The sequence below is a fragment of the Coloeus monedula genome, assembly GCF_965178545.1.
Source record: "Coloeus monedula genome assembly, chromosome: 16".
Lineage (NCBI taxonomy): Eukaryota > Metazoa > Chordata > Aves > Passeriformes > Corvidae > Coloeus > Coloeus monedula.
This window is the reverse complement of record NC_138796.1, coordinates 5,581,364-5,608,098: the sequence shown is the minus strand read 5'-3', so window position 1 is coordinate 5,608,098 and position 26,735 is coordinate 5,581,364. Positions and strand designations below refer to the sequence as shown.

Below are 26,735 nucleotides of genomic sequence, written 5' to 3'. Positions count from 1 at the left end.
GTCACTGAATTCCCTTTTCTTTTAAAGGACAAGAGGGTTCTCTACAATTTCTGTGCTGCAGAGAAGGATGCAAAAGACACAGAGAGGAGAAGACTACGATCAGGTCTGTGAATGGCAGGAGATGAGAAGAGACAGAACAAGAGCAGAAATTAAAAACACATGGTATTTTAAAGAAGCTTTAATCATCTTTGTGATTTTCAAGTTATTTATTCAGACATAATCAGCATTGTACTTCCTCTGCTGCTCCAGATTCCTTACAACTGTAATCAGATCAGCTACTTGAAAAGAAATTTCAAACTGCGGAGGTGGATCTAATTAACTTCACTGTCGTATGATTATTTTAGTTTCCACAATCCAAGAGTTTTTAAGCCCATCCTGTAATTAAGATTTACTCAGCAGTTTTCTCGCAAAGACCTGTTCCCATTCAGTTAAGTAATATGTTAGCATGTGTCGAGAATATTTTTTAAATTATTTAACAAGTTCCCTGCTACTTCAGATATCTAGGACATGGAAAATACCTCAGATCTTTCTCAGTGCCATTATAATTACACCTTTCAATTTTTCACTAGAGATCTTGAGTTGAAGCGTATTGGGAAGCATCCTCTACTCACTGGCAAAAATAGATCATTTCTTGTGAATCCTTCTGAGTTAAATGTCTAACATTTAATTCCCCATAAGTTTTGATGAGTTGCTATGATGATTTTAGGAACCCCTTGGGATGTTGCTTTCTGATAGGTTTTGAAGAATAACCAAAAAGTAATGTATGATAAAATATCAGGAACTTCATTATATCCACACACAGCTTAAATCAATTAATTTAAATCAAAAACATTAAACCACAGAAAACAATCATGTGGCTTCAGTAGCTACCCTGGGTGAAGGGGAAAGAGGGTATTCAGAACTTGTAGAACACTTTCATCTGCAGGAATAAAGTGCAAATCTGACTGGCAATTTCACTATAGAAGCCATTCATGTCGCAAAAGCTCAAGACCAAAGATCTCCCAAGTCACACAGGATCTGGTTTGCTTTGCCTCAATGTCTTTGTCAGTGAAAATAAACAAATAAATGAACTGATAAATAGACTGCTTAATTCAGGCAGATTTAAGAGAGGACCTTTTAACCTCATTCAGCAATGCAAGTCTACAAATTAAATGGAAGGAAAACTAAAACTGAAGTGAACAATTGCACTTCTTACTCTCTCCAGAACAGCAACACACACACACAAACCAGCCTGGAGAGACAAAACTCTGCATTGCAAACCTTCCCCTCCTTCAGAGGGGAGTAAAGCTGTCATTTCAGGAGACAGAATTCTTCAGCAGAAGAATCAAGGAAAAGTATTCCTGTGTCTCCTTCTCATTATTGTTCCCACAAGGACTTCTCAGGAATTGCTCCCTGCACTGTGCCAGTACAACTGCTGGCATAGCTGGGTAGGGAGCGGGGCAGGGAGGAGCTGGGAGAGAACTCCTTCAACAGCCCAAGGAAACAACTGTTGCTCTTTTAGAAATTTTGGAGAAGTCTCCCAGGCAACAGCTGCACAAACACATTTTCCTGCTGAGCCTAAAGGGAGAGAGCTCTACTGCTGTGCAGGAGCAGCAATGATTAGTGGGATGCAGGAGGAAATGGGCACACTTTTCCCTGGGACTGCTACCAAAGCCTTTGTCCCCTGAAGCCACATCTGGAGATGCAACTTCCAGAGGCATCCAGGCTCCTCCAAGGGCTCAGTGCTGCACAAGGAAAGGCATCTCACCCTCACCTTTCCCTGCTAAACCCCCTGCTCACCCCATACCTCACTCAAAGTTCTGTTCCCTCACACCAGCTTTCAGTAGAACCTCTGGGACCTGACAGAATTCACTAAAACTGCAGGGGGATATTTGGAACAGGACTTGCAAGGCTCTGACCCAGGTCAGAGTGAGCCCACGGTCAGTAGACAGCAGGGACACAAGGGCTGGCAGAGGTCAGGGAAGGAAAACACCATTTTAGCAGCAGTTTATTTTTACTTTAGCTCCCAGCAGCTCCAAAACAATAGAGAGACCAAACATCAAATTACTGATATTACTGACATTACAGATATAGTAACAAAATCCACTGTAATGCAGTAAACTGATGGACATGATAGCAAAGCTTACATAATACCATTTGCAACTGGTTTTATTTTAAAACACAGGAAATTCCATGTAATTTCCCTCATTGACATACTGATTAACTTGAATCAGTTCCTTCAAATTTGGTATCTAATAAATAATTCAATTTCTCTAAATTCCACTTATCAAGTGACATTTACTACTACTGAATTTCCAGTTGCTGACCCTGAGGAGAGATCTGATCCATGTATGAGATTTCTTAGGCACAGAAAACAAATCTGTCTCTTTTAAAATTTCTTTTATGCTTTTACTATGGAAAAAGAATAAGGCCTAATTTTATTAGTATTTCCAAAAAAGTTATTCGAACTGTATTTTCTATCCGTTAACTGAAAAAAAGGAAATCAAGAGTATATGATAATTTCTTACGTCACATTCACTAACACAAACTCCTGAGAAAACCAACTTAACCTTTCCAAATGGCAGCTGGATTTCAAAAATTCTGCACAGTCCAAACTGAAGTGCTGCAAACATTGGGGGGGGTTTGCTTCAGAAAGGGGTTGAGAACAGAATTTTAAAGTTTTGTTGTGAAACTGCTGATTTTGTATCACGAAGACTATGACCTGAAATCTTCCTGGTGCCATCCCCACCATCCCATTCCCTTTCAGATGCTGCTGCTTTCCTCTGGACTTTTTGTTGTTGTTGTTGTTGTTTTGATTGATAGTTCTGTGCTGCATGGCCTTCCTTAATCCCTGTGTATTCAGGGTGAGCTGTAACAGTTCCCTCATGTTACAGATATCTCCAAACAATCTCATTTTCATGGCTTTGAACGGCTCAAAGACTCAGTGTTGCACTGCTCTGAGCTGCTTCCCAGATGATAGCTGACGTATGAAACTTCTTGTGTGGCAATATTTAAAAATTTGTTAAATACGACATCCAACACCTGTTCAGACTAACAAATGTTATCATACATTGGGGTTTTTACCCAAAAAGAAGCTAATGAGCACAGAGTGACCCCCCCCTCAGACATACATGCCACTTGGACTTGAGATCTCCTCTGCAGCAGTGCCCCCATCCTGTTCCGCACGATGCACTGGTAGAAGCCAGCATCAGCCCTCTGCAGAGCTGGGATGATGTACCTACGAGGCAAAAGGCACAGTCAGAGACCACTTCTTCCTCTTTTACACTTTGTCTTAAATGCTTATTGTATTTTACTTACAAGCAGTGCAATCTCAGGTCTTTGGTTACAGTATTGTCTGTTCTATCCAGATTTTTAAAAACCAGCTAACAAGAAATGCATTAAATACCTTTGAATCTCAAGTTCTGCATAAGATAAATGCCAAGTATAGCAAAAATTCACATGAAAGACAGACTTAAATTTTTTTCCCCTAGTTTTCTGTACCCTCATTCATAAGGCAAAGCAGGTAAATAGTTCAGAGGAGCCACAAGAAGACTAAGTGTGGGTATCAGGAAGACTTGCAAGAAATATCAAAGCTTTCCAATGAAATCTCCACTGTGTGACCACTGAAACTCAGAGGAACCCTGGAACTGCCACCATGGGCTGTACATTGTGTTTGCTCTGCCCTCAAACAGACACTTGGTCCACTAATCTCACCTTCCTCATTCAGCTACATCTGATTGCTCAACATGAAAATGAGCTGATAGGCACAGTTTTAATGGGAATAAAACACATGAATAATAGAGATAATCCTGCATTAAACAAACATTAATCACAAGCGCATATTCCCCCAGTCACCTTCAGGAGATATTATGGCAGGATTAATGAAAGTCTTTATGGAAGATAAGGAAAACTGCTGAATTTTAATCTTCAAAATTTAATTCCACTAAAAGAAAACATTTCTTCTTAGACTCAAATATACTGTGCACACCCACCTGCAGAGCTTAATATCTGGACAGGATCAGGGAGCGTAAAACAAAGGAGGCAGAAGATTCTGGTGTGATGAATGCAGGCTGTAATCACAAAATGCACCCCTGCAAATGGGTCCCACCACCAAACACAGGGAGCTAAACCAGAGCCATGGCCAAGCTTTAGGAACCCCTGGGATTTCCAGAATCCCCTGGCTGCCCATGGATACGAGCTGTGACTACTGTGACCTCCTCTGGTCACTGCTGTGACCTCCCCAGAGCCAGCTGCATGTTCCCTCCTGGGGCTGCAGCAATTGGCACCAGGAAGAAAAGAAAGATGCCAACCTGTGCTCTGTGTGGGAGTCACAGCAATCCCAGCACACAAATAATGACTCTGAACCGGGAATGTTGTTGCCTCTTGCCTGACGAGCCTCACCACAGGGAATGGAGTGAGAAAACAGGTGAAAATACAAGGCAGAGGATAGAAATCAATAGGACAGAAGGACTCTCTAGTTCCCTGGAAAATAATTTCCTTCTCTGCCAGGCAGAAGATTGTTATAGAACATCATTATAAAAAAAGAAAAAATAAACTGAAGATTCTGACAAATATTGAAAATTAATTTTTACAGTTCTTCTTACCCAATAGTTATACATTAACAATCTTTCTTCCTCCCATAAAGATTTAGTGTCCTACTTGACTAACACTTATTGCATTGGCTTTTCTATTAAATAAAGCCAAAATTAAAGGCTTCTTTCCTGAGTAGTCATCGGTACTAGGACAGTAATGCAGAGTTAGTTTTGCTGCCACCAGGACAAAACAAATCAATTAGATCAGAAGTGTCCTACTTTGGTTTTCTTTTCTGACTTATTAAAGTTTCAGCAGGAAACATTCTTAACATGTTGCCTGAAGAAATGAAAATCTTTTAAAAATTTACAGTGAAAATCCCATCTACCTTGGAAATTCTAAGGCAGCCAAAACCTAGAGCAGCTGGATTCTCAGTGGACCTACTGGGTATAATGTGCAGGTACAGCAAGCAAAATTAGAAGGATTAAATAACAGAAGCGAAAAACAAGAGATAGGACATGTGTTTATACCGTGTGAAACTAACTTGAAAATTGCAAACCTGGGCAAGGGATAAATATTAATGGAATTCCTGATTCTGTGTTTACAATTTTAAACAGTCTTTATGCACCTCATATGTCTTACTATTTTTTAAAACCCCACTTTTCTATTGACCTAACAGTCATACTACTGCTTTTTGTGCTATGCTTTCCCCATTCCACTTGTTTTCTGATCTGCAAGAAGGGATATAAATAGTGCTTTCTAAGCTCTAAATAATACTTTCTTCCCCAGAATGAGTTGAAATCGAAGGTTAAAACAATTCCTTACAGTGACAAGACATAATTTTACTTTATTTTTGTCTACACTCAAACTCTGAAGATAGATCTTGCCATGGTAGAGATGCCAGGAGGCTCCTTGAGGTTTCTGGGGATGTCTGCAAGGACTTTGGAAAGTCAGCCCCGACTTTTTCCTCATTTTGAATGGCACAGCCAACCAGAACCTGGCGTTTGGGAAGTTTCTGCAGAGAGATGGGAAGTGACAAGCGGAAAAGAGGAGCTTCAAGAGGAGTCTCCCTGAGCGTGATGTGCTCCATCACCCCTCTGCAATGAGTTTCAGGAGGGAGTGGCATCAGCCACCTAAGGAGGAATCCCAGCTAACTCTTAAAGCTCACTCCTAATTTAAAATTTAAACTCTCATTTTAATTTTAAATGCTCTAAGAGTTAAAAGCGAAGCTATAGGCTATGGGATTTAATAGTCATAATTATGGATACAGAATTAAAGGTAAATGTATTTTATTAGATATTCATGTTACTTTTTTATCTACTCAAGCTTTTTAACAAAAGACTTATACATCAATTTAATCTAATTTCAATGTAATTTTTTTAATACAGAATCAGAATTAAAATCTGTCCAATGTTAAAAACATAATAATCAGATACTTTTAAGTAATTTGGTTGGAACAGTATGGCTGCTTAGACATAACCTTAGTTTCTTAAATTCCAATAAATCAATTTATTCAGGCCACAAAAGCAAATATGGAAGACACACCAGGTCCAGAACTTAATTCAAAAGAAAACAAAGGGGAAAAAAAAAAAAAAAGAAAAGAAGAAAACAGAAAAAAGGCACTGCCTGAACACTAAAGTCTCTAAACTTATAGACAGAACCAAAACTGCTCCTGCAGTCAGCAGCATTGATTTGTTTTCATAACGTGTATCTCAGATCACAAAGAACTTATAAGGTTGTTTTATAGATTCTTAACACAAAGTAGTGTATGCACAGTCACTGTAAAAGCCAGGCTGTGCACACAGCCAGCTTCGTTAGACAAAGACAAGCGGCTCCTCCAGGGTCACCAATGTCACAATGCAAAGACTCCAATTAGTTCTTTACTCACTTGGGGTGTTATGATAATATATTTTCAGCCTGTTACAATATAGACATTACCTTAACTGAGACACAGTAAGTAATATCAATTACCAAAAATCTTTGATTGATGATTCAAATTGCAGCAGAAGTCACTTACTCAGGGAAGATTCGTGCATTTAAACAGTCTATTTACCCAAGAGAACTGCACAGCAAACTGTTACGGGGTCAAAGGTTAAATTTTGCAACTGGAATTTTTATGTCTGAGCACATCTTTCTTTTGCTTTCATTCATCATATTGCACCTATGCCATTTTTTTGGAAGCTTAAAGTTTTGCATTTCTATAGAATCAAAATCCTGTTTAGCTGATCTCTGACTGTGCTGTAGCAGTAAGGATGCAACTTCTAAATTAATATTTTCTATCAATATTATTTTATTATCATAAACCAGAGGCTTCCTCTGCACCAGATCTTTTAATTAGAAACAGAAATAAGAACAATACAAAACACGCAGAATTAATAAATATGGTTTGAATAATGACCTGACATTCACAAGAATAAATTAAATGCAATGCTAAGAAACAAAGGACTGACTGCAGGTATGTGCACACACAGCTTGGGAAAGGTGTTCCAATAACTGATTCCAGCTCACACTGCCATACACCGTAAAAGTCCAATTTTGTATTAGGATGTCCACTTGTTTAAGAAATACCACGGCATTCTGATCTTATTTCAAAATGTCACACATCCCAACTCAGGTTTCTCCTAATACCATGAAATGTCAGTCTCCCAGTACCTAGCACATTTGCAGGGCTGGAGTTGTAACCTTTGCTTGCTGTTCATTCCATGTTCATGTGTTTGTCCTCCCACATAATTTTTCCTCCTACTCTCTCATCATCTTACATGGTCAAGGGCTGCTGTCAGCTCCTTCTACCAAGCCACTACAACTGACTCTGCTGTTGATCAAAACAAGTGGCATTTGCACAAAGTGATGCTCAGACATTCTGTGATTTGTTGTGTTGTTAGAGATCTTTTCATTTCCTAGAAAGTATTCACAAATCTCCTCTTTATGCGCATGTGGCTCGAAATCCACGTCCCAAAGGCTTGAGAACAGCAACCATTAATAGATGCAGGGACTCAGCACTAAGAGGGGTCATCCAAATCCAAAGTCTTGCTTTTCTAGGTAACTTCATATAAATCTAAATGTTTAGGTTTAAACAGTTGCTAAATACTTTAAATGCTAAACAACCCCCAAAAGTTTTAGAAAGTCATTTAAGGGAATTTTTCTCTACCGCTTTGTAAAGGTAAATAGCATCAAAAATAAAATTTTGAAAACCTTTGAGAAAAGTAATTATGGAACTTATCTTGTGTAACAACATCGAACTTTTATATAATTATCTGCATTTTTATGCCAACTTATAGTGTAATTTCACACACAGTTTTCCCCTGCCTTAGGTCATGTATCCCAAAAATGCAGTATTTAGCTTGGTTTGCAAAAGGTACAGGTGTTGTACACAGGCTCCCTCTGCCACATACCCACCCCTCACAACTTCTGAACTCACCTGGCAATTTCTACAAAATTTGAAAGCATCGAGTTAAGTTGCATAAAAATTAAATTTCCGTAAGGTTACAGAAATTTCCATTTGCATGAAGAAAACCCAGTTAATCCTCCCACATTACAGAAAAGCAGACAAAACTTGGCTGTCTGACACTTTGATACTTGGCCAGCCATGTGCTGCCTATCAACAGGAATGAGCTCTGATAAGCCACACTGTGGTTTTTCTCCTGTTTGATGGAATGTCTGTGGGATGGGGAGGGAGGCAGGAAGGAGGTCCTGGGGGTAAACTGCACAATCATTAAAGAGCAGTTTGTTAAACTATCAGCTCCATTTTGGCATTCTTAGAATTGAAACAGAAAGTTCTGTGTGGAATTTAAGACAGACCACATTCCTCTAGATCTGATTGAGATGAACAGTCCCAGGGAGCTCGGCTCTGTTCAAGGATGAGTTCACACATCATATGTAACATTTAGCTAAGGAATGTGTCTCCTATTTATTGCAAACACAGGTAAAAGTTACATCTCCAGCAAAAGGCACTTTTGCTACTTAAAAATTCCATGTTAGCACCCATGCTTTGAAGCGTCAAATCTCATTTTTAACAAAGAAATCTCATCTCATCTCATCTGTTTACAAAGCCCACTCTTCTTTCATAATAAACCCCAAAGTTCCTGCGTCTGTACCTACAAAGCTGTTTGAGGCATTGGGAAATTGAGGGGGTTGGGTTTGGTTTGGGGTTTTTTTGCAATTACACTTGGAGAAGGTGATTCTATAGATGTGATTTACTTGTATTCACTGGAGTAGGAGGTTATTTCACTGTTGTTGTGCAACCACTTGAATTCCAAGGGCCAGCTGCCTTCGGCAAGGCACGTAAGGACCAGGCGGTTTCCTTCCAGGTGGATCTGGGGCAAGCCTGGTTCTGTCTTGAAGAATGGTGCAACATCCCCTGAAATACAAAGGAAAAAAATGGGTTTGGAGGCTACTTGAGAAAATGTAAGGGAAAATTACCGATATTTAGCTCATTTCTTCTCAACTTGGTCATCGTAAAACAAGAAACAACATGATTCAGTTAAGGCTTGAACTGGTACTTTCGTAACTAAGCTTTTTTTTTAGGGGCTGAATTACCAAGATCTCGATAAACTTTGTCCTTGCTCGCTCAGACAAGCTTTTGTCCATGTTTACTCTTTCTCCATATGAGAATTCCAATATTGTCTGCTGTGGCAGGCAGTGACCAGCCCTATTGGCTTCCCCCCCCCGCCCTTCTCCTTTCTGAAGATTAAATCCACTCAAAGCTTTTTTTTCTTTTTTTTTCTTTTTTTTTATTTCTTGAATAGAAACCAGAAGAGTAATCTTGGATAGAAATTATTATCACAGCAGGAAAAGTCTCAGGGTAAATGAAGATTCTTTATAGGGAAAAGAATTTAGAAAAAAAACACCTCAAAATTTTAATGTGTTTTTCAATGTTCTTGCCAACCAAAATATGTTGAATTATATTACCTGAAGCTACTAGCACATTTTGAATTCAGGTACTTCAGCAATATGCAGGGTCACATGTACTCTCAAACTCTTATGTATCACAAATAAAACACTCCAAGCAGCAAAATTTTTGATGGTTAAGTTGCCAAAGCTCTGCTCAAATACAGATTGATTCTGAGTCCACACCTGCTGGAGATCTACACCAGTCACCTCTGGAAGATGAAGGTTTTCACACTTCATGAGTCAAATTTCTACTTGCAACTATAGAGGAACTATAGGCTTAACTTTAGAAGCTTATCAATACCTTCTATACCCAAAATTTACAGAATGGCCTCAGTTGGAAGGGATGTTAAAACTCATCCAGTCCACCCCCTGCCATGGGCAGGGACACCTTCCACTGTCCCAGGTTGCTCCATCCAACCTGGCCTGCAACACTTCCAGGATTTTATGATTATACATAAAACACAGAAGTTATATTGAAAGTCAGAAATTTAATACAAAATATGAATAATATTCAGTAGGTAGAGAATACTGAGCTCTGCTTTAAAGAGTGCAGGGGGTGTGAGGGTACTTTATACATAAAATACAGAAAAAACCCAAGATATACAAATGTTGTCCCAGTGCAAGTAATGTCTCAATTAAACTACAAACCTTCCTTCCAGAATTTATTTTATACAGGCTCAGGCATTTTTATACTTGCTATTTAAAGAGTTTAACCTATATTTTACAGTTTGGAGGGAAGTGCCCTCATGCACTATTCAAGGCTGGCAGGAATTTCTGAACCCACAGGTCACAGAATCACTGATAGCCCCAGGACACTCCCAGGAGCTCAGGGCGAGGGGTGCTGGTGGTGGTTTCCCAGTGAGCCTGGTTCCACTGGGGTTCACAGCCCAGCCTGGGGATATCAGCATCTCCAAGCCTTTATCTTTCACTTTGCCTCTGCTCAGGGAATTTTTGTGACTTGGCAGAGCACATGGCAGCACAGACTCGTTATTAAAGGGTGCTGGGGCAGAGCTGGGCTCCAGCTGAGCGTGGCCAGGGAGCCCCAGGCCCACTGGGGCCAAAGGATCTCCTGCAATGGGCCATAAATCAGCCAGAGCTCCCCACTCAGCTGATGAGTTGGATTGACAAATTGACTCCTGAGTTTTTAGATTTTAACTTCAGAAACACAGTCGTTTATGCAGAAAGAAAAAGCACATAATCTTACAGCAATGCTCATAAACTATCACATAAAATCCGATCTAACAAACTGAATTAAAAACTATATTTGGGGTAGGGCCCTTTTCTGATTTGTAGCATTTTAAATAACCTGTCTTTCAAACAAATTGATTTATGATGAGTGCAGATCAGCAGTATCTTCTTTAAATTGGCTATACAGGAAGTTACAACAATTCAACATATGAGAAAATTGGAACAGTTCCAAACTAGCAGATATTCCCAGACAAACCAGGGATAGTTTCTACACCTCCCCACACTATTACATGACTGTGAATATATTCTGCAAAGCTTCTCTTTTAGTTTTTGTTTTAATGACTGCAGTTGTTGCAAAATAATCTTATCCCAATACTCATTTTCTCCTAACTAGTAAAATCAACCAATATTTTAAATGTTTTAAAGAAAAATTTAATTGGAGTTAGAGGATGTTCCTGTGAAATACAGTGATTTGAGCCAGAGTGAAAAGCAAATTTTTACAAAGGCATTTCTAAACAAGTGAGAAAATGTTAAATCTTGTCAACGGCTTCAGATGTGTTTCGGGGAGTCTCCCAAGGGAGTTTCAGACATTCTACCCTGGTAAGATTAAAGGTGTCAGGCTTCCTCTGGAGATGAAAAAGCAGCAGCTGGGAGCAGTGCTGGTGTTCAGGGGAAGATAACAGAGCCCAATTGGTACAGTGAAATGATTAGTGCTGAGTCCCCTGAAAACAGCATTTACCCGCTCACGTACAGAGGCTCATGGAATGAGTTCCCTAAACTGCTCCTCCCTGAAGAAAGTTTAGTCACTGAGGGAGAGCTCAGTGAAAATGGTATCTGCACCAAACTGAGTCATTTGTTGATCCTTCTTTTCAGTGATTTACAGACTCAGCAGCACAACCTCCTTCAGTACTTACTCTGAATTATCCACTTACTCCCAACTTACATCTTTCCAAGAAAAAATGATGTATTTGGAAGACAAAGTGCTGCCCACAAGTCTATCATTCAGCCCTACATTTCCTACTCAAATATTCCAAATCCAGTGATGCTGCAGCCCACTCAGAGCTATCTCCCATTTAAAGCATCACAATCAAGCTGTTATTACATGAAAATGATTCTCAAAACCCAATCCAGTTCTGTTAGAAGCTAAAATTTAATAGACCTATGGGAATATTTTTATAAAGAGTATATCATGCTTTATAAATTACCCTGGCTCTCTGGAAGATTTACTTAAACCCTTGAAGTAATTTTATCTTCTAATCCTTTATTCCTGACTTTCTCATCAATCACATACCATCAGTTTATCAAATTCAATTATGCAATCAGAGCTCACTAAATATTCACTGAAAGCAGAAAGGAAAATAAAATACAGAGCAAAGGTTCCATGCAGAGAGGCAGCTTTGATGGTGTTGGCATTTCTGCTCACACCTCAGGCCCAGGATCAAACCAGGGCTGTACCCTGGGCTTTGTTTAGAGCTTTAAGTGGTAGTGGGAAAGCAGAACTTAAAACTGGACATGCAAGGAAAAGTTTGGTTGTTATACAGCATCCCAGGGAAACAGGAAAATTGGCAGGGAAAATATCAACTGGCTGAGGGATGGAAGACACAAGGGGGCAGTTAATAGGTATGAGATACTTGCATTTAATAATTAACTACAGAAAAGGCTCACCAGGAGGCTAACCTTGGCCAACCAAGGGTTTGAAAGCCAGGAAGGCATATTTTGTTTTATACTCTTCAAGAACAGAGTAAGATACTAATAAAAAGCGTATCTGAGTCCTAAAACCAAAAATAATAAAGTACTGCAATTATTCTTGGCTAGAATACTTTTCTGCCTACAAAAAAAAAAAAAAAAAAAAAAAAAAGAATCAAGCATTCATACTATACACTGTTGCTTTTTCTAAATGTGTTAATATTTCCAGCCTCTCTGGCTCTTCAGAGATGCTGATTTAAAAACAAAAGTAATAGCAGTTAAAGAATTTTCTAAGTTGCAAGAAGGAGCAAAGGGATAAGGTGCCAACATGTATGCACATGTATATTTACAGCTTCAGTAAATTTTCATTAAGCCTGCTTACCAAACTCGCCAACATCCCGACTTGTATCCTTAAAAGGATTCTGAGGATTTATTTTTATGTAAATCTCAAGAAGAAGTAGGATGGAATATGCCAAAATTATCTGGAAATTTGCTCCACAGCATGTCTTGCCTTGCTTTTCTGCACCTCTAAACTGCCTGACTTTCATTACACTGCTGGGTTGGCCCATCCAGTTTCTTTCCTTGGTACATGCAAAACTTAGATGGATTTTATCTCAAAATAAAGATTCAGGATTAAATTCAACAACACCCAGACAGGGGGTTTTTTGACTAATGCTGACATTTAAATAAAAAATGGTGCTGGATGCAATTGTCCTCTGCTCTGGGCTTGTCCTCAGCCCTAGCAGATGAGATGCATCACAGGAAAGCTGAAAGCTCTCTCGTCCTCTGTTCTCCCTGAAAATCACATTCAGGCACAAACTTACAACAGGACCTGCAAGAGGAAAAGGCAGCCTGGCTGGACAGCTTTGTACTGACTGGAATGACAACAAAAATTCCAAGACTAGGTACTTATTAAATACCCAAGGAATCTCATAAGGATTGCATGAGTGAACATGACTTCAGAAACAGGAGAGCACCATCTCAGGGACCTCAAACATTCCCTCTAACAAACAAATTAACAAGGATTGGCTAATGATTCTTAGCCCTTGAAGAGCTTACATTTGTAAAACACATAAAGGAAAGTCAGATGAAATAGATCTTTCAGTTACTACAAGGTCTTACAAGATCTTGAAAGTGATTGCACAGTCCTGTCCCTCAGGAATTAATAAATTTTAATTAAAGACACAATTTGATCTTGCGAACCTCTACCGTATGGAGAAAAGGAAACTTAGAACACTCCAGAGAAGTACTACATCACCCTCATCAGTAAAACCCACTGCAACTACCCTCTTCAAATCTCAGCTTTTTTTCTCCTGAAGTGCTGGATACCAACAGTTACAGGCAATCAGGAGCCCACGTCCTGAAAAAAATCAATTTCTGTAGTCCTGAACACTGAGAGGAAGGAAAATGCAGGGAGTGCTGACAGCAGGTTGAGAGATCCCCACTGCCACGGCTATTTGTTTTTGTTATGCATCTCTAATTTTAAGCCATTTTTAGGTGAGCTAATATTGAATATTAAAAGTAGATCAATCTGCACATAAATCAGCAATTCAGAGCAAATAGAGCTCAGTCACTTAAAAATACCAGGTGAGCAGCTGCCTTTCCATTGCGCAGTTGGCCCTACAGATTCAATATTGAAAACAGAGTTTTGACTGAAATAAATTTTTCAAACTCAAAAGAAAAACACAATTGGTTTATGAAGTAGTACACCTCTATTGATTTCAACTTATTAATCTCCAATCAAAGCATGATGCACATTACTGTTTCTTCATATGCTTCTAAAGCTACGATCAACTGACACGGGAAAATAAAGAACAGAATTACCTCTGAGGAATTCTCCAGGAAAATGAGGCAGAGGCTGAATGATCAGCCCCAGGAGAAGATCAGCAATACAGAAATGTTTTTGCTGTCAGTGTCTGCCAGGAAAGGAGATGTGAGCCACCTTCGGGTGGATAAACAATGACTGCCATGGAAAGAGTGTCCCAAAAGGTCTGTCTGAGGCACTGAATGTGTAATACAAAAGTATGGGTAAAAAGGCAGCTGGAGTCAGGAAACCCAAACTTGAGACAGGAAGAGTCTTTTCAGTAATCCACAGAAAGTAGGTACAACTATGGGCAGCAAAACCCCATTCAAGACCAGACTGAAGTTCAGCTGTGATATTGTCGAGTACAAACAGCCGAGCACGAGCTGCTCTGCTCTGACAGCAAATAACTGCAGCCTCCTGGGGAAATGGTTTTTATTCTTATTCCCAAGTTGGAAAAGATTTTTCTCTATTTCCTTTACAAAAGAATCTTTTAGTCTTGCTATCTCAGTTTTTTAATCTTACGGTTTCTGATATACATGCATACATGTGCTAGCTCTGGATGCAAGTTGTATTCTCTTGTGGAAATGAACTTCAATAGATTATATGGCATATGAATTTGGAATTATTATACAGTAAATCCTGGGAAATGTACCAGAAAGTCAGATTGAACTCAGATATATTTGAATCAATCTTCTTTTGAATTTAAACCTTCTAAAATGCATTGGTGGGATGCTGGGGAAGTTAGTATATGATCTATTCATAAACTGTCAACAATGTCAAACATACATTAGAGCATTCAGTCACTTTAACTGTACTGATTTGCAGGAAGTCTATTTTATCCAAAATATTGGATCTTAGAGATTCAAATTTTTGTGGTTGGAAGTGTGACATAAATCACCAAGTACAACAATTAAATTTAAATTGCATTTTACTACCTCATTCTAAACTTCGATTGCAAAGGACTGATGCATCATAGTGAATATTTCATTAAAATATCAGGTTATTTTTCAAATATACTGCAGCAGCTAAGAATTTTCACACAATGGTATAAAGCATTCTGTCAAAATGGATTTCCTGAACTTTCATCAAAAACGATATCTGATTTTATATTGGAAGAGTACTGAAGCAACTGTATTTAAGTCAGTCTTTCTTCCTCAATTTCACACATCAAGTAAATGAGCCCACACTACCCATTTCTGTCGGCCTAGAGATTAAAAAGATAACCTTCTTTTTGGGTCTCTCCATTATAATCCCTGAATGCAAATACAGATATCAACTGAGGCTGATGGATGGTGCTTTTAAAGGTTTAATTGGGGATGGAATTAAATTGTTTTAGGACTCAGCAAGTTCTGTGAGGAAGCCGACATATTTCTAGAATAAGTGACATTTATTTCTTTTAAATGCACAGTCACAGGGAGACAAGATTTCAATGGGTAACTTCCTTTTTTTGCCTTGAACAGCTCACATAACTAATTGGCAAGTTAGTTATTGGGTAATTGCCAATCATATATTTGATTTGGATGGAGGAAATATTGAACTAAAGATTGCAAACCTGTTGCAGTCCATCCCAAGAGGAAAACTAAACATTCTGTAATGTACAGTTATGATTAGCTTTCAACAATTCAATAGAATAGGAATCCCGAGCGGCAAGAATGAGTGTCTCACACTGATAGTTAGGTAGATTTAATTAAAAATTCTTTTTTTTTTTAGTTGAAGCATCACTTCTCGATTTCAGAATTACCTAAATGGCACTGCAGATTCCAGTTGGCTTGTCTGCTCCTCGTTTCTTGATGCAAACAGACCAAATGTTTTTCCCAAATCTTGGCTAACACATAGTATTGCTTAAAAGAACAAACATCCTAATTCATTCCCTTAGAAACATCTTTAATTCTAAGGTAAACACCACAAAGTGACTACAGTAAAATCTGTTTTAATATTTCCAACCATTCTTCCCTGTTTTAATGAACAAACATTTCCTGTTATCTCTTTCAGCTTTCTTCCATTTTTCTCTAAGAACAGCTTTAGATGAACTACAAAAATCCATTTGCATCCTGAGACAACAGAAAAAGCCAGAGCAGATTTTTTTATGATAAAAAAGAAAATCTTACTATCACTGACTGCTTAAAAGTCCTTAAATATAACCTGTTCTTTGTATTCAAAAAATCTACTCCCTAACACTCTGCCATCTATTTAAAGACCATCCTTTCATTCACTACACAGTCACTTCTTGAAGAATTCCCTTTTGAGAAAAGGTTACTCAAGTTTTATTAGAAACACTCAAAACAGAACTGAAAGGAGGAGGGCCCCCAGAACCACAGCAGAGTTTTTATAGGACCTGGATTCTGATAGAAAAAAAAAGACAGTGGTTGGTAAAATCACTGCATTAAAATTCAACATAAACCTCTCTCAGTTATCCCCAAATACACCAAGAAAGACCTTCCCACATGTAATTGTATTATTTTTTTCTTAAAGTTGATTTCTTTAGCAGACCAGCCAAGGAAGAAAAAAAATAATGAGCTGATATCGTTTTAACTGAGCCTCAAGCAGCTCCTGATGTATTAACCTAAAATCCCACTAAGGCTTCCTTTTCCCATTTAATTTCTACACCTCATGTTTTAGTCTCCCTTTCTGACCACCTGTAATCAGTTCAGTCAGGGCAAAAAAAATTGTATTGGTTTGTTGTATATCAGAAGGCAAGCACTATTCATAGTTTTGTGAATTCATGGAATATCACAGAATTCCAGAATGGTTTGGGTGGGGAGATGCCTTAAAACCTATCTCATTCCACTCACTGCCATGGGCAGGGACACCTTCCACTCTCCCAGGTTGCTCCAAGCCCCGTCCAACCCGGCCTTGGATGCTTCCAGGGATCCAGGGGCAGCCACAGCTTCTCTGGGCAACCTGTGCCAGGGCCTCCCCAGCCTCACAGGGAAGAATTTCTTCCCAATATCCCATCTAAAGCCATCCTCTTCCAGCTTAAAGCCATTACCTGCTTCAAGATTAAAAATCAAAAAGCTACATATGATGTTGTCAAATTCTGTTTAGTGTAGTTCATCCACAAAAAAAGGCTCCAGGATTTTTTTTTAAATATTCATGAGGATATTTTTAAGAAAGTTACAAATGCACTGAAAAAAATGCACATCCATACAAAGCAGGCAAATAAAAGAGAACCCATTAACTATGAAAACCAAAACAAAATCTCCAAAGAAACCTCCAGCCTCTGAATTTGCTATCAAAGCACAACCTCTGTGCTTTTCATATTCTCTTCATACAGTGACGTTTACAGAGCCTAACTCAGAGACTCGAGGAAATAAGTTGTTAGTGTTTAAATCTAGGCCCACAGCAGGTGGAAGGCAGGGCTGCCTCACCAAAAGACAATCCAAATATAGCAGGATTTCCTTCATTATTTTAACCACAAAGGAAGCTATTGTTGCTGCTACATAATCTACAATCTCTAACTACTGTAGGGCAGCCTGATCACACTGATATCTACCCAGCAATTTATAAATACATCTACTAAATATTCCAACTGACACCGGCACAAAGAAGAGTTGAAACCCTACAGAACACTTTACAGGAGAGAAAAGATGAGAACATAAATGTGCTTTCCTCAAGTTCCTCCCTGCTGTAAGAGGCATTCTCAGTGTGCAGAAGATAAATTAAATCAAAAAGGTAAACAGCTGAGGAGTATCTCGAAGTACCAGAACAGAAACACAAGAGCAACAGGAGGAAACAAAGGAACAGCAAAGGCACTGCCAGACCTGAAAGCCAAGTCACCTATTTATGTTCTCAAGGAGAATTTATTTCTAAATAGCAAAGCAGCTATGAATATCCAGTGAAGATATAAACACATCTCTTTTGATGGAGGGGGCTGGAAGGGAAATGATTCATGCTCAAACCTTTGTTAAAAGCAATGCCTACTGCTCACTGCTATTGTTATTTTGTTTAAATGTAACTTGTAACTTTTTGTTTTGTTTAAACTTGAAAAATGTAAGTAGTTCAGAAACTGGATAATGCCTGCCTCAAAAATCTCAAAGGATCTCAGTGGTGTCACTGAACTGGAGGGTGGTGAGCACAGGAGCCCACATTATGCTGAGCAGAGACAGGACTGCTCATATCCTTGTGATGCTGGATTAGGACAGAAATGCCAACAAAGCACAGTCCAAAGTTCACAGGACTCAGCTGAAATATTCCCACATCTTAAGCAAACTCTGGGACAGGCACATGGTTGGAGACAGAAGCACAGAGTGATCCTTGCAGAGCTCCCGGGGTGTTTGTGCAGACACTCCCAAAGGGATGTTTCAATGGTTCTTTGGAAGCCTCACACAAACTGAGCACCATCATTTTCCCAAATATCACCACTTATTTCCTTGTCTTTTACACCAAATCCTTTCAGAACTACCCTAGTGGAATTCTTTCACCACTTCAAGGAAAATACATAGATCTAGACCCTATAGGATTATTTTCAGTCATACTGATGAAACATGTAATTTCTTCTTGTCAAAATTGGAAGAAACATATCACTGTTCTAGAAAACATAACTGAGCTTGACATATCTGAAGGCAAAGAAAAGGAGTTAGTTGATTAATCTGGATATTTTATTTAATTTTCTTTGGGTTATAAATAAGCAGCAAGTTAATACTGTTTTCAACTTTTGACAGTTCTAATGTTAATTACATGTACTGGATTTTATAAATCAATACTTCTTACATAAAGTGTTATTTAACTTGTCAAGTGCAGCAATAGATCAATGCATTTACTGTTCTTGCTAACATTGATGGATGACATACATCAAAAGCATATGTAAAAGAAAAATAAAAGATTTATTTGTAAGCCAGACAGGGTTAAATCCCAGTTAGGCAGACAGGGAACTTAAGCAGTGTTTTCAAAATAATATCCTAACTTTATTAAGGTGTGAAAAGTTTTCTTTTTGTTTGGGTTTTTGAAGTTTGGGGATTTTTGGTGTTTGGGTGTTGTTTGGAGCTGATTTGTAGGTTTTTTTTTTCTTTTGATGCCAAGGCCTGAAGCTGTCATAGCAGACTGCTCTGTGTACAGAACTGTTATATTAAATCTGTGTATCCTATAGGATACACCACTGATGAATTGCACCTCCCAAACTTCAAATATATTTTGCTAAAGTACCATACCCCCATGTTCTGCACACAGTACTTCCATCTAAGCATACAAATAAGGTGATTAAAAACCAGTAGTTGATAAGTACTTTATTATTTGCAAACATGCTACAGTTAATGTGCTTAAAATTTTAAAGGATGTACAAGTAAAATTTTGATCATAAATCAGCTTCAAAGATTGCATTCACTGCATTAGGAGCTGTAATAAAAGAAACACTCAGTCAAAAACCATCCTAAGAGCCAGTACTAATGCACCTACCCATCTTGAAGAGATATACAGGTCACAATGCAACTAATACTCGTTATTAATTTGTCCTATTTGTAAAGAAGACATACAGTATATTAAAATTATGAAACCCCAAAGAACTGAAAGCTATTACTCTGTATGGAACTGCAGTAAATCAATAAAATATTGGTTAAAACCCATTATCAGAAGTGTGTATATATACAGAATGTATAATCATGTACTGAAATAGAAGGGGAAATAGTTTTCTTTCTATTATTGATACATTTCTCAGGACACAAGAAATAAGTACTTGAAATGTTATTTCCAATTCACAGAATGACAAAAAACGTCCTTTTGCATTAAAAATTGTCATGAGGATGGGCTTTTTAAAGTTACAAAAGGTAATGAATGTAAACTTGAACTGTTATCCTTTGGAAGTAATTTATGTAATCATTACATTTTAGGGCAATTTATCAGACTAGAAAACAGACACCTCTGTTATACCACCACAATATTCAGTGAAGCACAAGGAAGCTCTACTCCACCAGCTCTGTTACTTTGGACAATATTCATGAGAAGTAACAAGCAATGACTACAATCTACGAGTTGTCTTAGCATGTTTAAGAAATAATTAACAAAAGGGAAAACTGAAAAACAATGGTGAGTCTAAGTCAAAGAGAAGTTTGTAGAGTTGCCCTCAAACCTTGGAAAAAGATGAAATTCTATTTAACCAACATTTTTAAAGCAAAAAACTAAAAAAGAAACCACTCAGTCTACTGGCTAATGTAAGTCCTGCAGGACCTTGTTAATACCTTCAATGAGACTGATAGTTAATGCAAAAAAAGTCATGAGATTGAATCAGAATTTGGGTATTTTGTTTAAAATAATCCAGCAAAAAGACTTCTCTTCACAAAAACTCTTCTAAATTGTTAAAGGAGAATGGGTATGAAAGAGAAGGAGGATCAGCTGCCTCAGGTACAGCCTGGGTTTGTACGTCTGGCAGGATTTTGTGCGAGCTGTCAGGCACCAGAGTGATGAGAAAATATTATCCAAGTGAAAAGTGGGAAAAGTGTACCTGTCACCTCTGTGTCCTACCTGAAACTGTGAGTCAGGACAAGGGTCAGCCTGTGGGAGACTGGCCAGGAGATCGGACACTGAGCACTCGGGGCTCACTTGCAGAAACACAGCACCAGGCTTAGTCCCATCCCACTGGCCCACAACACACAGCCTGGCAGGGAGGAAAACTACCAAACCCTATGAGTTACACTGACCATGATGGATCCTAATCCTGCTCTCACACAATCCAAGGCAGCAGCACCTGATGGTCCTGCTGGAGCCCAGTCCAATAAATACAGACAGGCTGGCTAAACCCTGCTTAGCAGCACCAAACAAATGGAGAGCATCTGCTCCTTGCTCTGAACCCGGCCAAGCTGGCAATAATCAAGATGTATATCCACAAGGAGTATGGAATCAGTCAGAACCTCGATTCATGAGCACTCCTGTATCCTGTAAGAGGTGAGCCCTGGGCGGGTTTACAAGTTCCATAAAATTGCTCACTGGGGGAAACAATCTGCTGGCTCAATTCTCTGCAGGATTTCCCCAGTCCCTCCAGTCATCTGTTCCTGCTCTATACATCCACATACATCATCAAGCTGACAATTTAGAAACTGGACCAGATGGATGTATAACCCCAAACAGTGCTGTTTGTTAAATCTAAAAGCCATTAATCAGAGCAATTTCCTTTATTAAACTCTGTGGGAGAAAGGGACAAGTGTAGATGACGTATTACCCGGGTTTACCAGGAGTGCATCACAGGATGACACACACTGAGCTTATTTTCACCCAGCAACACCAGAGAAAAATGTTGACAGCAGAAATGTTCCTTCTAGAAAAAGTAGATTATTGCAGGACAAAGAAAGCAGGAAAGGGCATCCTAAATGCTTTCTCTGAGTAGAAAAGGCATGTTATTTTTCCCAGAGGAAATAATTACATTTTCTGAAAGGACTGGCAACTTCAAGTTCTTTTTAAACAAAGAGCAGTTCTTTGTGTAACATGAGCACTAAGTTGTTTCAGAGAAGCAATAGGTGAGACTGGATCAACAAAGTTACCTTCACCTTTCACCAGACACTTAATGCCAGCCCAGCTGGAAAACAGCCTGGGCTGTCTGAGGTTTAAGCTTCACAAATAATACTTACCTGCTCTCCCTCTTCTGACTCTGAAGTTCCTCACATTTTTAGACACAGGACCAAAAAAAATCAAGGTATGCTTCCTGTCCTTCCAAACTAAAGCTTTACAAGAGAATCATAAATCTGCACCACATGAAAAAACATTCCAATTTTAAGAGCCAAAAAAACTTCTACAAACAAATGACAGAAAAAGTCCTCTAGAAACACCCAGAAATGGTTCCTTATCTTTTAAAAGAAGATTTACAAAAGGAAGGAAAGCCTGTAGCTATTTGTTCAACAGACAAAAGAAAAGATTTCTATAGATTAATTTATTTTGGAGGTCACTGAAGCAGAACACAGTTGTGATTCTGTAGTGATGCCCTGACACATTACTGCAAACAAAGTGAATTTTGCAGGTTCTGTTGCAGGGCAGAACACCCCTCCTCTGGCACGGCAGAAATCCCAGTGGTCCCAGTAAGGGAGGTGACAGGGCAGCCTCCTGGGCACTTGCTCTGCTTTACCTCCCACCATGGTGGGAATAAGCCAAAACCAAGAAAAAGCCCCATCCCTGCTGGATGGGGCTTGGAGCAGCCTGGACTAGTGGAAGTTGGAATTGGATGATCTTTAAGGTCGTTTTCAACTCAAACCATTCTTGGCTCTTACAATTCTACGAATTGCTAAAAAAAAAAAAAAAATAGTTTGACCCTAATATCATTTATGTGATATATTCCTATTACCTTCTTTTAAGGGTTTATCACATAAATACTCCTGTTCACACATTTTTCACAACCAGAGCTTTCATTGATACAGTTTATGAAAATGTCTTTCACCAGCATGGATTTCAAAAGGCTTCTTTATGGAGGAGAACCTCTGAAACAGCCTTCTCCAGAACCCCTGTCTGCCTTAAGAGCAAACAGATTGAAATGTTGGTGCATTATTGCTGGCTCATTAAGAAGCAAATTAGTTGTTTTTGTCTTTGTTTAGCAGTACTCAACAGGTACTTATTTTGACACCACTTTAATGTGCAAACACATTAAATTAACGTGTTTCATGGTTACAGGAAACATTCATTGGACAAAGGCCAATCCCGCAGCCTCACAGCAAAAATGATTATTTCTAAATTAAAGAAGTTAAATTACGTAAGACACTTCTCCACATGTGCTTTTTGCCAACCCACCATACTGGCAAAAGCTGATGATATTTAACCTTCTATTTCATATTTATAAAGTACCTTAAATACAATTTATTACAAAAATAAATAAAATTAATAAAAATTGCACACATGGCAAAAAGATATAGCCAGAGTTGACCTTCTCCTCTGTGTATACAACCAAATCATTACAATTGTGTGTGCAAAGTTCAAGAACAATCTCTGTCATTTCTCTATACTATATATAGAAAGCAAGTTCTATTAATAAACAGTCAGCCTAAATTAGCATTGCGACAATATTTATTTAGTTTAGACTTTTGGCTTTTAGTTTATATAAGCTTAGAAGCAAACAGAACAAGTATAATAATGGCAAATAAAACAATGAAGTGGTAAAAATAACATGATGATGGATTAAAATATATTGTTCTAGTTGGGAGTCAATAGGGCAAGTGCTTTATAAAAATTATGTTTTCCTTTGACAAAATCAGTACAATACTTGCTGGTACAAGCAATAAGAAAAACCTCCCATAAAACACTTCCGACTTCGCTTTCCATTTTAATGGCTGCAGGCAAAATTCAGAATACATTTGTCAAGTTGATATTATCAACACAACAGGGGTATGCCTGACTTGTTCTACATTTGTTCTGAAAGTTCACTTTAGAGGCCATCAGCCAGGAAAGAAGAACACGGGAAACTGAAATCACTCCTACCAGGCAGACACAGAAATATATCTTCAAATATTTAAGAGAAGTTTCAGTAAATATTATCACATATTACTCTACAAGGCATCAATCACATTCAGTTTAACATTAAAGACCAACCATTCTGAAAATTAAAGGTGATTCTCACTCTCTCTTTGCTCAGTTTAATGAGACATCCGAGTCTGATCCGTGACAACTACTGCCAACATCTTTAACTTTTTTCCTGACATCTGAAATTGATTTCAAAGACAGATACTGAGAAGGCAAGAATACTACAGAAAAGGACATAGGAAAAGCATTGTAAAAGAGAAAATCAAATCTATAGCCTTAGCTGCTTTTTCCCCTTTGGTTCTTGGAAATCATCTGCATCATTAAGCAGTTGAATTTCCATTATAAATTCCTAAATGTACCTGAACCTTATTCTTGTGCCTTTGAAATGAATACCAGCCAAGTATATTAAGAACAATTCTTTGCTTTCTTCCATTGCTCATTTTCTATTTTTGATCACTTTGATAATGCCTGAGCTAGGGTTTTTTCCATGTAGTGAAAGCCTGCTCTTTCATGAAAATATATGTCCTTTTGCTTGTACTTTTCTCTATTTTAATTTCTCAGGTTTCTTCTTTTCCAGACTGAAATTTACAGAGGAGAAATATATCCTAGAGATCAAAAAAACAACTGCTGTAATTGTGTAATTGCCCATAGATGAATGAATGAATGGTCAGTTGAACTGATAAAAACAACATTTAAAAAATTATTCAGATGTCAAAACCAACTCCTTATTAACCATACCCTGGTTGAAAATGCACTGAACTCTGTGTATTGAGGCTCCCTATTAAGAACCTCTAACAAAGACTAATTGTAACAGGAATTAGTGTATCATTCAATGGATTCCAAGGATAACACAGAATGGGTTTGGGCTGCTTATTTTTAATGAGGGCACAATGATATGAGGGCAAAGAGCTTCCCTTTGGCACCAGCACCATGTTTGTAAGAGAGGGATCTCAACAGCTGTCCTACCCAGCTGGTTGCTTTTACTTAGAAAGCTTTGAACTGAAGAAAGATTAAATCTATGGATGAGGGACCTTTACCTTGCAGCTCTGCCTGCATAGCTGGCAGAGCAAAACAGCCAAGATAAACAAGACACTTATTATCATCTATCTTATGCACACAGTCTTTCTTAAATGGACAAAATGCCCTGTTTTGTTTAGTTTTAGCTGCATGTGGCTCCCACTGAGCGTCCTGGAATTCTCAGAAAAAAAAATAAGAAAGTCCAGCTTTCCTGTATTCCCGTCAGAATGTCCAGTGGTACCGAGAAAAAAAAAAAAAGAAGCAAAACACAGAAAAACCAAACAAATACAAATTACACAGAGGAAAAGAATGTGAGCTGGTCAGAAGTAACCAGTACAAAAGCAGGTTGCCATGCACTGCATGACTAATGGCACATGCCCGTCATCCAAGGTAATTAATCCTATTTTTCATTGCTAGCTGAAACTCTTGAAAGAGTCATTCCTGGGGAAATGCTGGTTTTCCTTAGAACAAGACAAAAGAGTGAAGGATTTGATTTGCTGTGCTGACATAACCTCAGCATGCAGCAATAAACACCATTCACTGAAAATGTGTTTGGATCGAGTTCACCAAACTCAAAACTCCTGTGCGGTTCTGACCTGAGGTTTCCCTTGTGGAAGGCAGCTTCCAGACTGCCTTTTTAGAGATCTTGGCGAATTCCTTGGTTTACTAGAAGTGTTTACTGCAAATTGCTGCCTGATAACAGCTGTTCTTGTGTCACAAGAGTGTCCCCATCACTAACAGGTTTTATTGAGCCTTAAAATTGGATATCAATATATGTGATAAAGAAACCACAAAATCTATGGCAGCTATCGCACAACTTCCAGCCTCTTACTGTTAACGAGTGCTTCTGGTGCACACTGAGGTTCAAAGGAAATATTAATTAATTCTATTTTGGCAGCTATGTACTATTTGGAAGCCAAAATGGAAGGAATCTGCAAACTTCTAAGGTGAAAATTTAGTTTAAATTGTGCAAGAGAATTTGAGAGCTCTAAATCCTCTCAGGAGATTTAAAAGTGAAAATGATCTTTTGATTTTACCAACTGCAGTTATAATAGAAATAGTGTTTTCTAAAAGAGAAGTGGAACGATAAAACACTACTGAAGCACAAACCCCCAGACTTCTAGAAGTCAAAGAAGTTGAGCTTTTTACGTTGTTCCTCATTTTCTTACAGTTAACAAATATAAAATGCACCCAGCAAGCAGAAAGGGAGAAAAGAGCAGAAGTTTTGAAATATGGAGTAGTTCTCAGTCTCAGGGGATCTATACATTGGCAGAAATGATCTTTAACCCTGAAACAAGAAAGGCTCACGGGCAATTTCTTTTAATTTACAATTCATTTCTCATGAGTAGATTCCAGATGAATTGTTTTCAAGGCAGCTCTTGCAGGAGGCCACACTCTTACTCTTGCCTTCGTAAGAGGACTCAGTTTGTGGCACCAGCCTATTGACAAATGACTTTTGAAAACATGACAAATCATGGTCACGTCTCCGTGTGTATCCTGTAGGATAAAACCTCAACAGATCCCAGCTCTCCTCCACCCCTCGGGGGAATGCAGCTCATTTCACAATGGTCTGATTGTGAGTCTTGTTGCTAAGTCCCCGTGCTGATAGAATTTGAAAACCTGAATCAAGAAACCACTCAAAAGTACATTTTCTCCTCATTGTTCAGTGAAAGAGCCCGGCATCAGCACTCACACATTTCCCTTCTGATCTATTTACCTCCAACATGCCTTTTGCAATGCCACTGTGCCCTCAGACACCCACCAGCACCAACAAACCTATGGGATGCATCAAACAACCATGGCTGCTTCATCTCCTGAGCCTTGGCCACCTGGGATCAGGTGTCCACTTTGCATTTCAGCCCTCGTGACACCTCGGAAAGTGAGCTCAGAGACATCTCCAGCCCTGAACAAAAATACCCACAGCAACCACGCAAATAAAAAGAGCAATCTCCTCTTCTATTCTGAAGGTGTCATCAGGGATAAGATTATAAAGTATTAATATCACATGCTTCTAATAAACAGAGCTGGGTCATTAATGAAAATAAGCTTCATGAGTTCAAAATAAACCTTGGCACACACATAATTTTAAACTGTCGCACTTCATCTAAATCGATGCAGTTTTTCATTTTTTTATGGCAGTAGTTGCTCTGCCATATATTTCTCTATGCAAAAGGACTTGAACTATGCATTCTCATTCAACCCTTTAAAAAAAATT

General features: G+C 38.6%; 1 protein-coding gene across 1 annotated transcript in view; it reads right to left on the bottom strand.

Annotated features, from left to right (window-relative positions):
- SDK1 (sidekick cell adhesion molecule 1) overlaps nucleotides 1-26,735 on the bottom strand; it is a 381,963-nt gene that overhangs the window by 266,452 nt on the left and 88,776 nt on the right. Inside the window, exons 2-3 of the mRNA XM_082292298.1 lie at nucleotides 8,707-8,866; nucleotides 3,111-3,217 (exon numbers count right to left, since the gene is read on the bottom strand). Coding sequence (XP_082148424.1) covers nucleotides 3,111-3,217; nucleotides 8,707-8,866 — 267 coding nt within the window. The remainder of the gene's footprint in view (nucleotides 1-3,110; nucleotides 3,218-8,706; nucleotides 8,867-26,735) is intronic.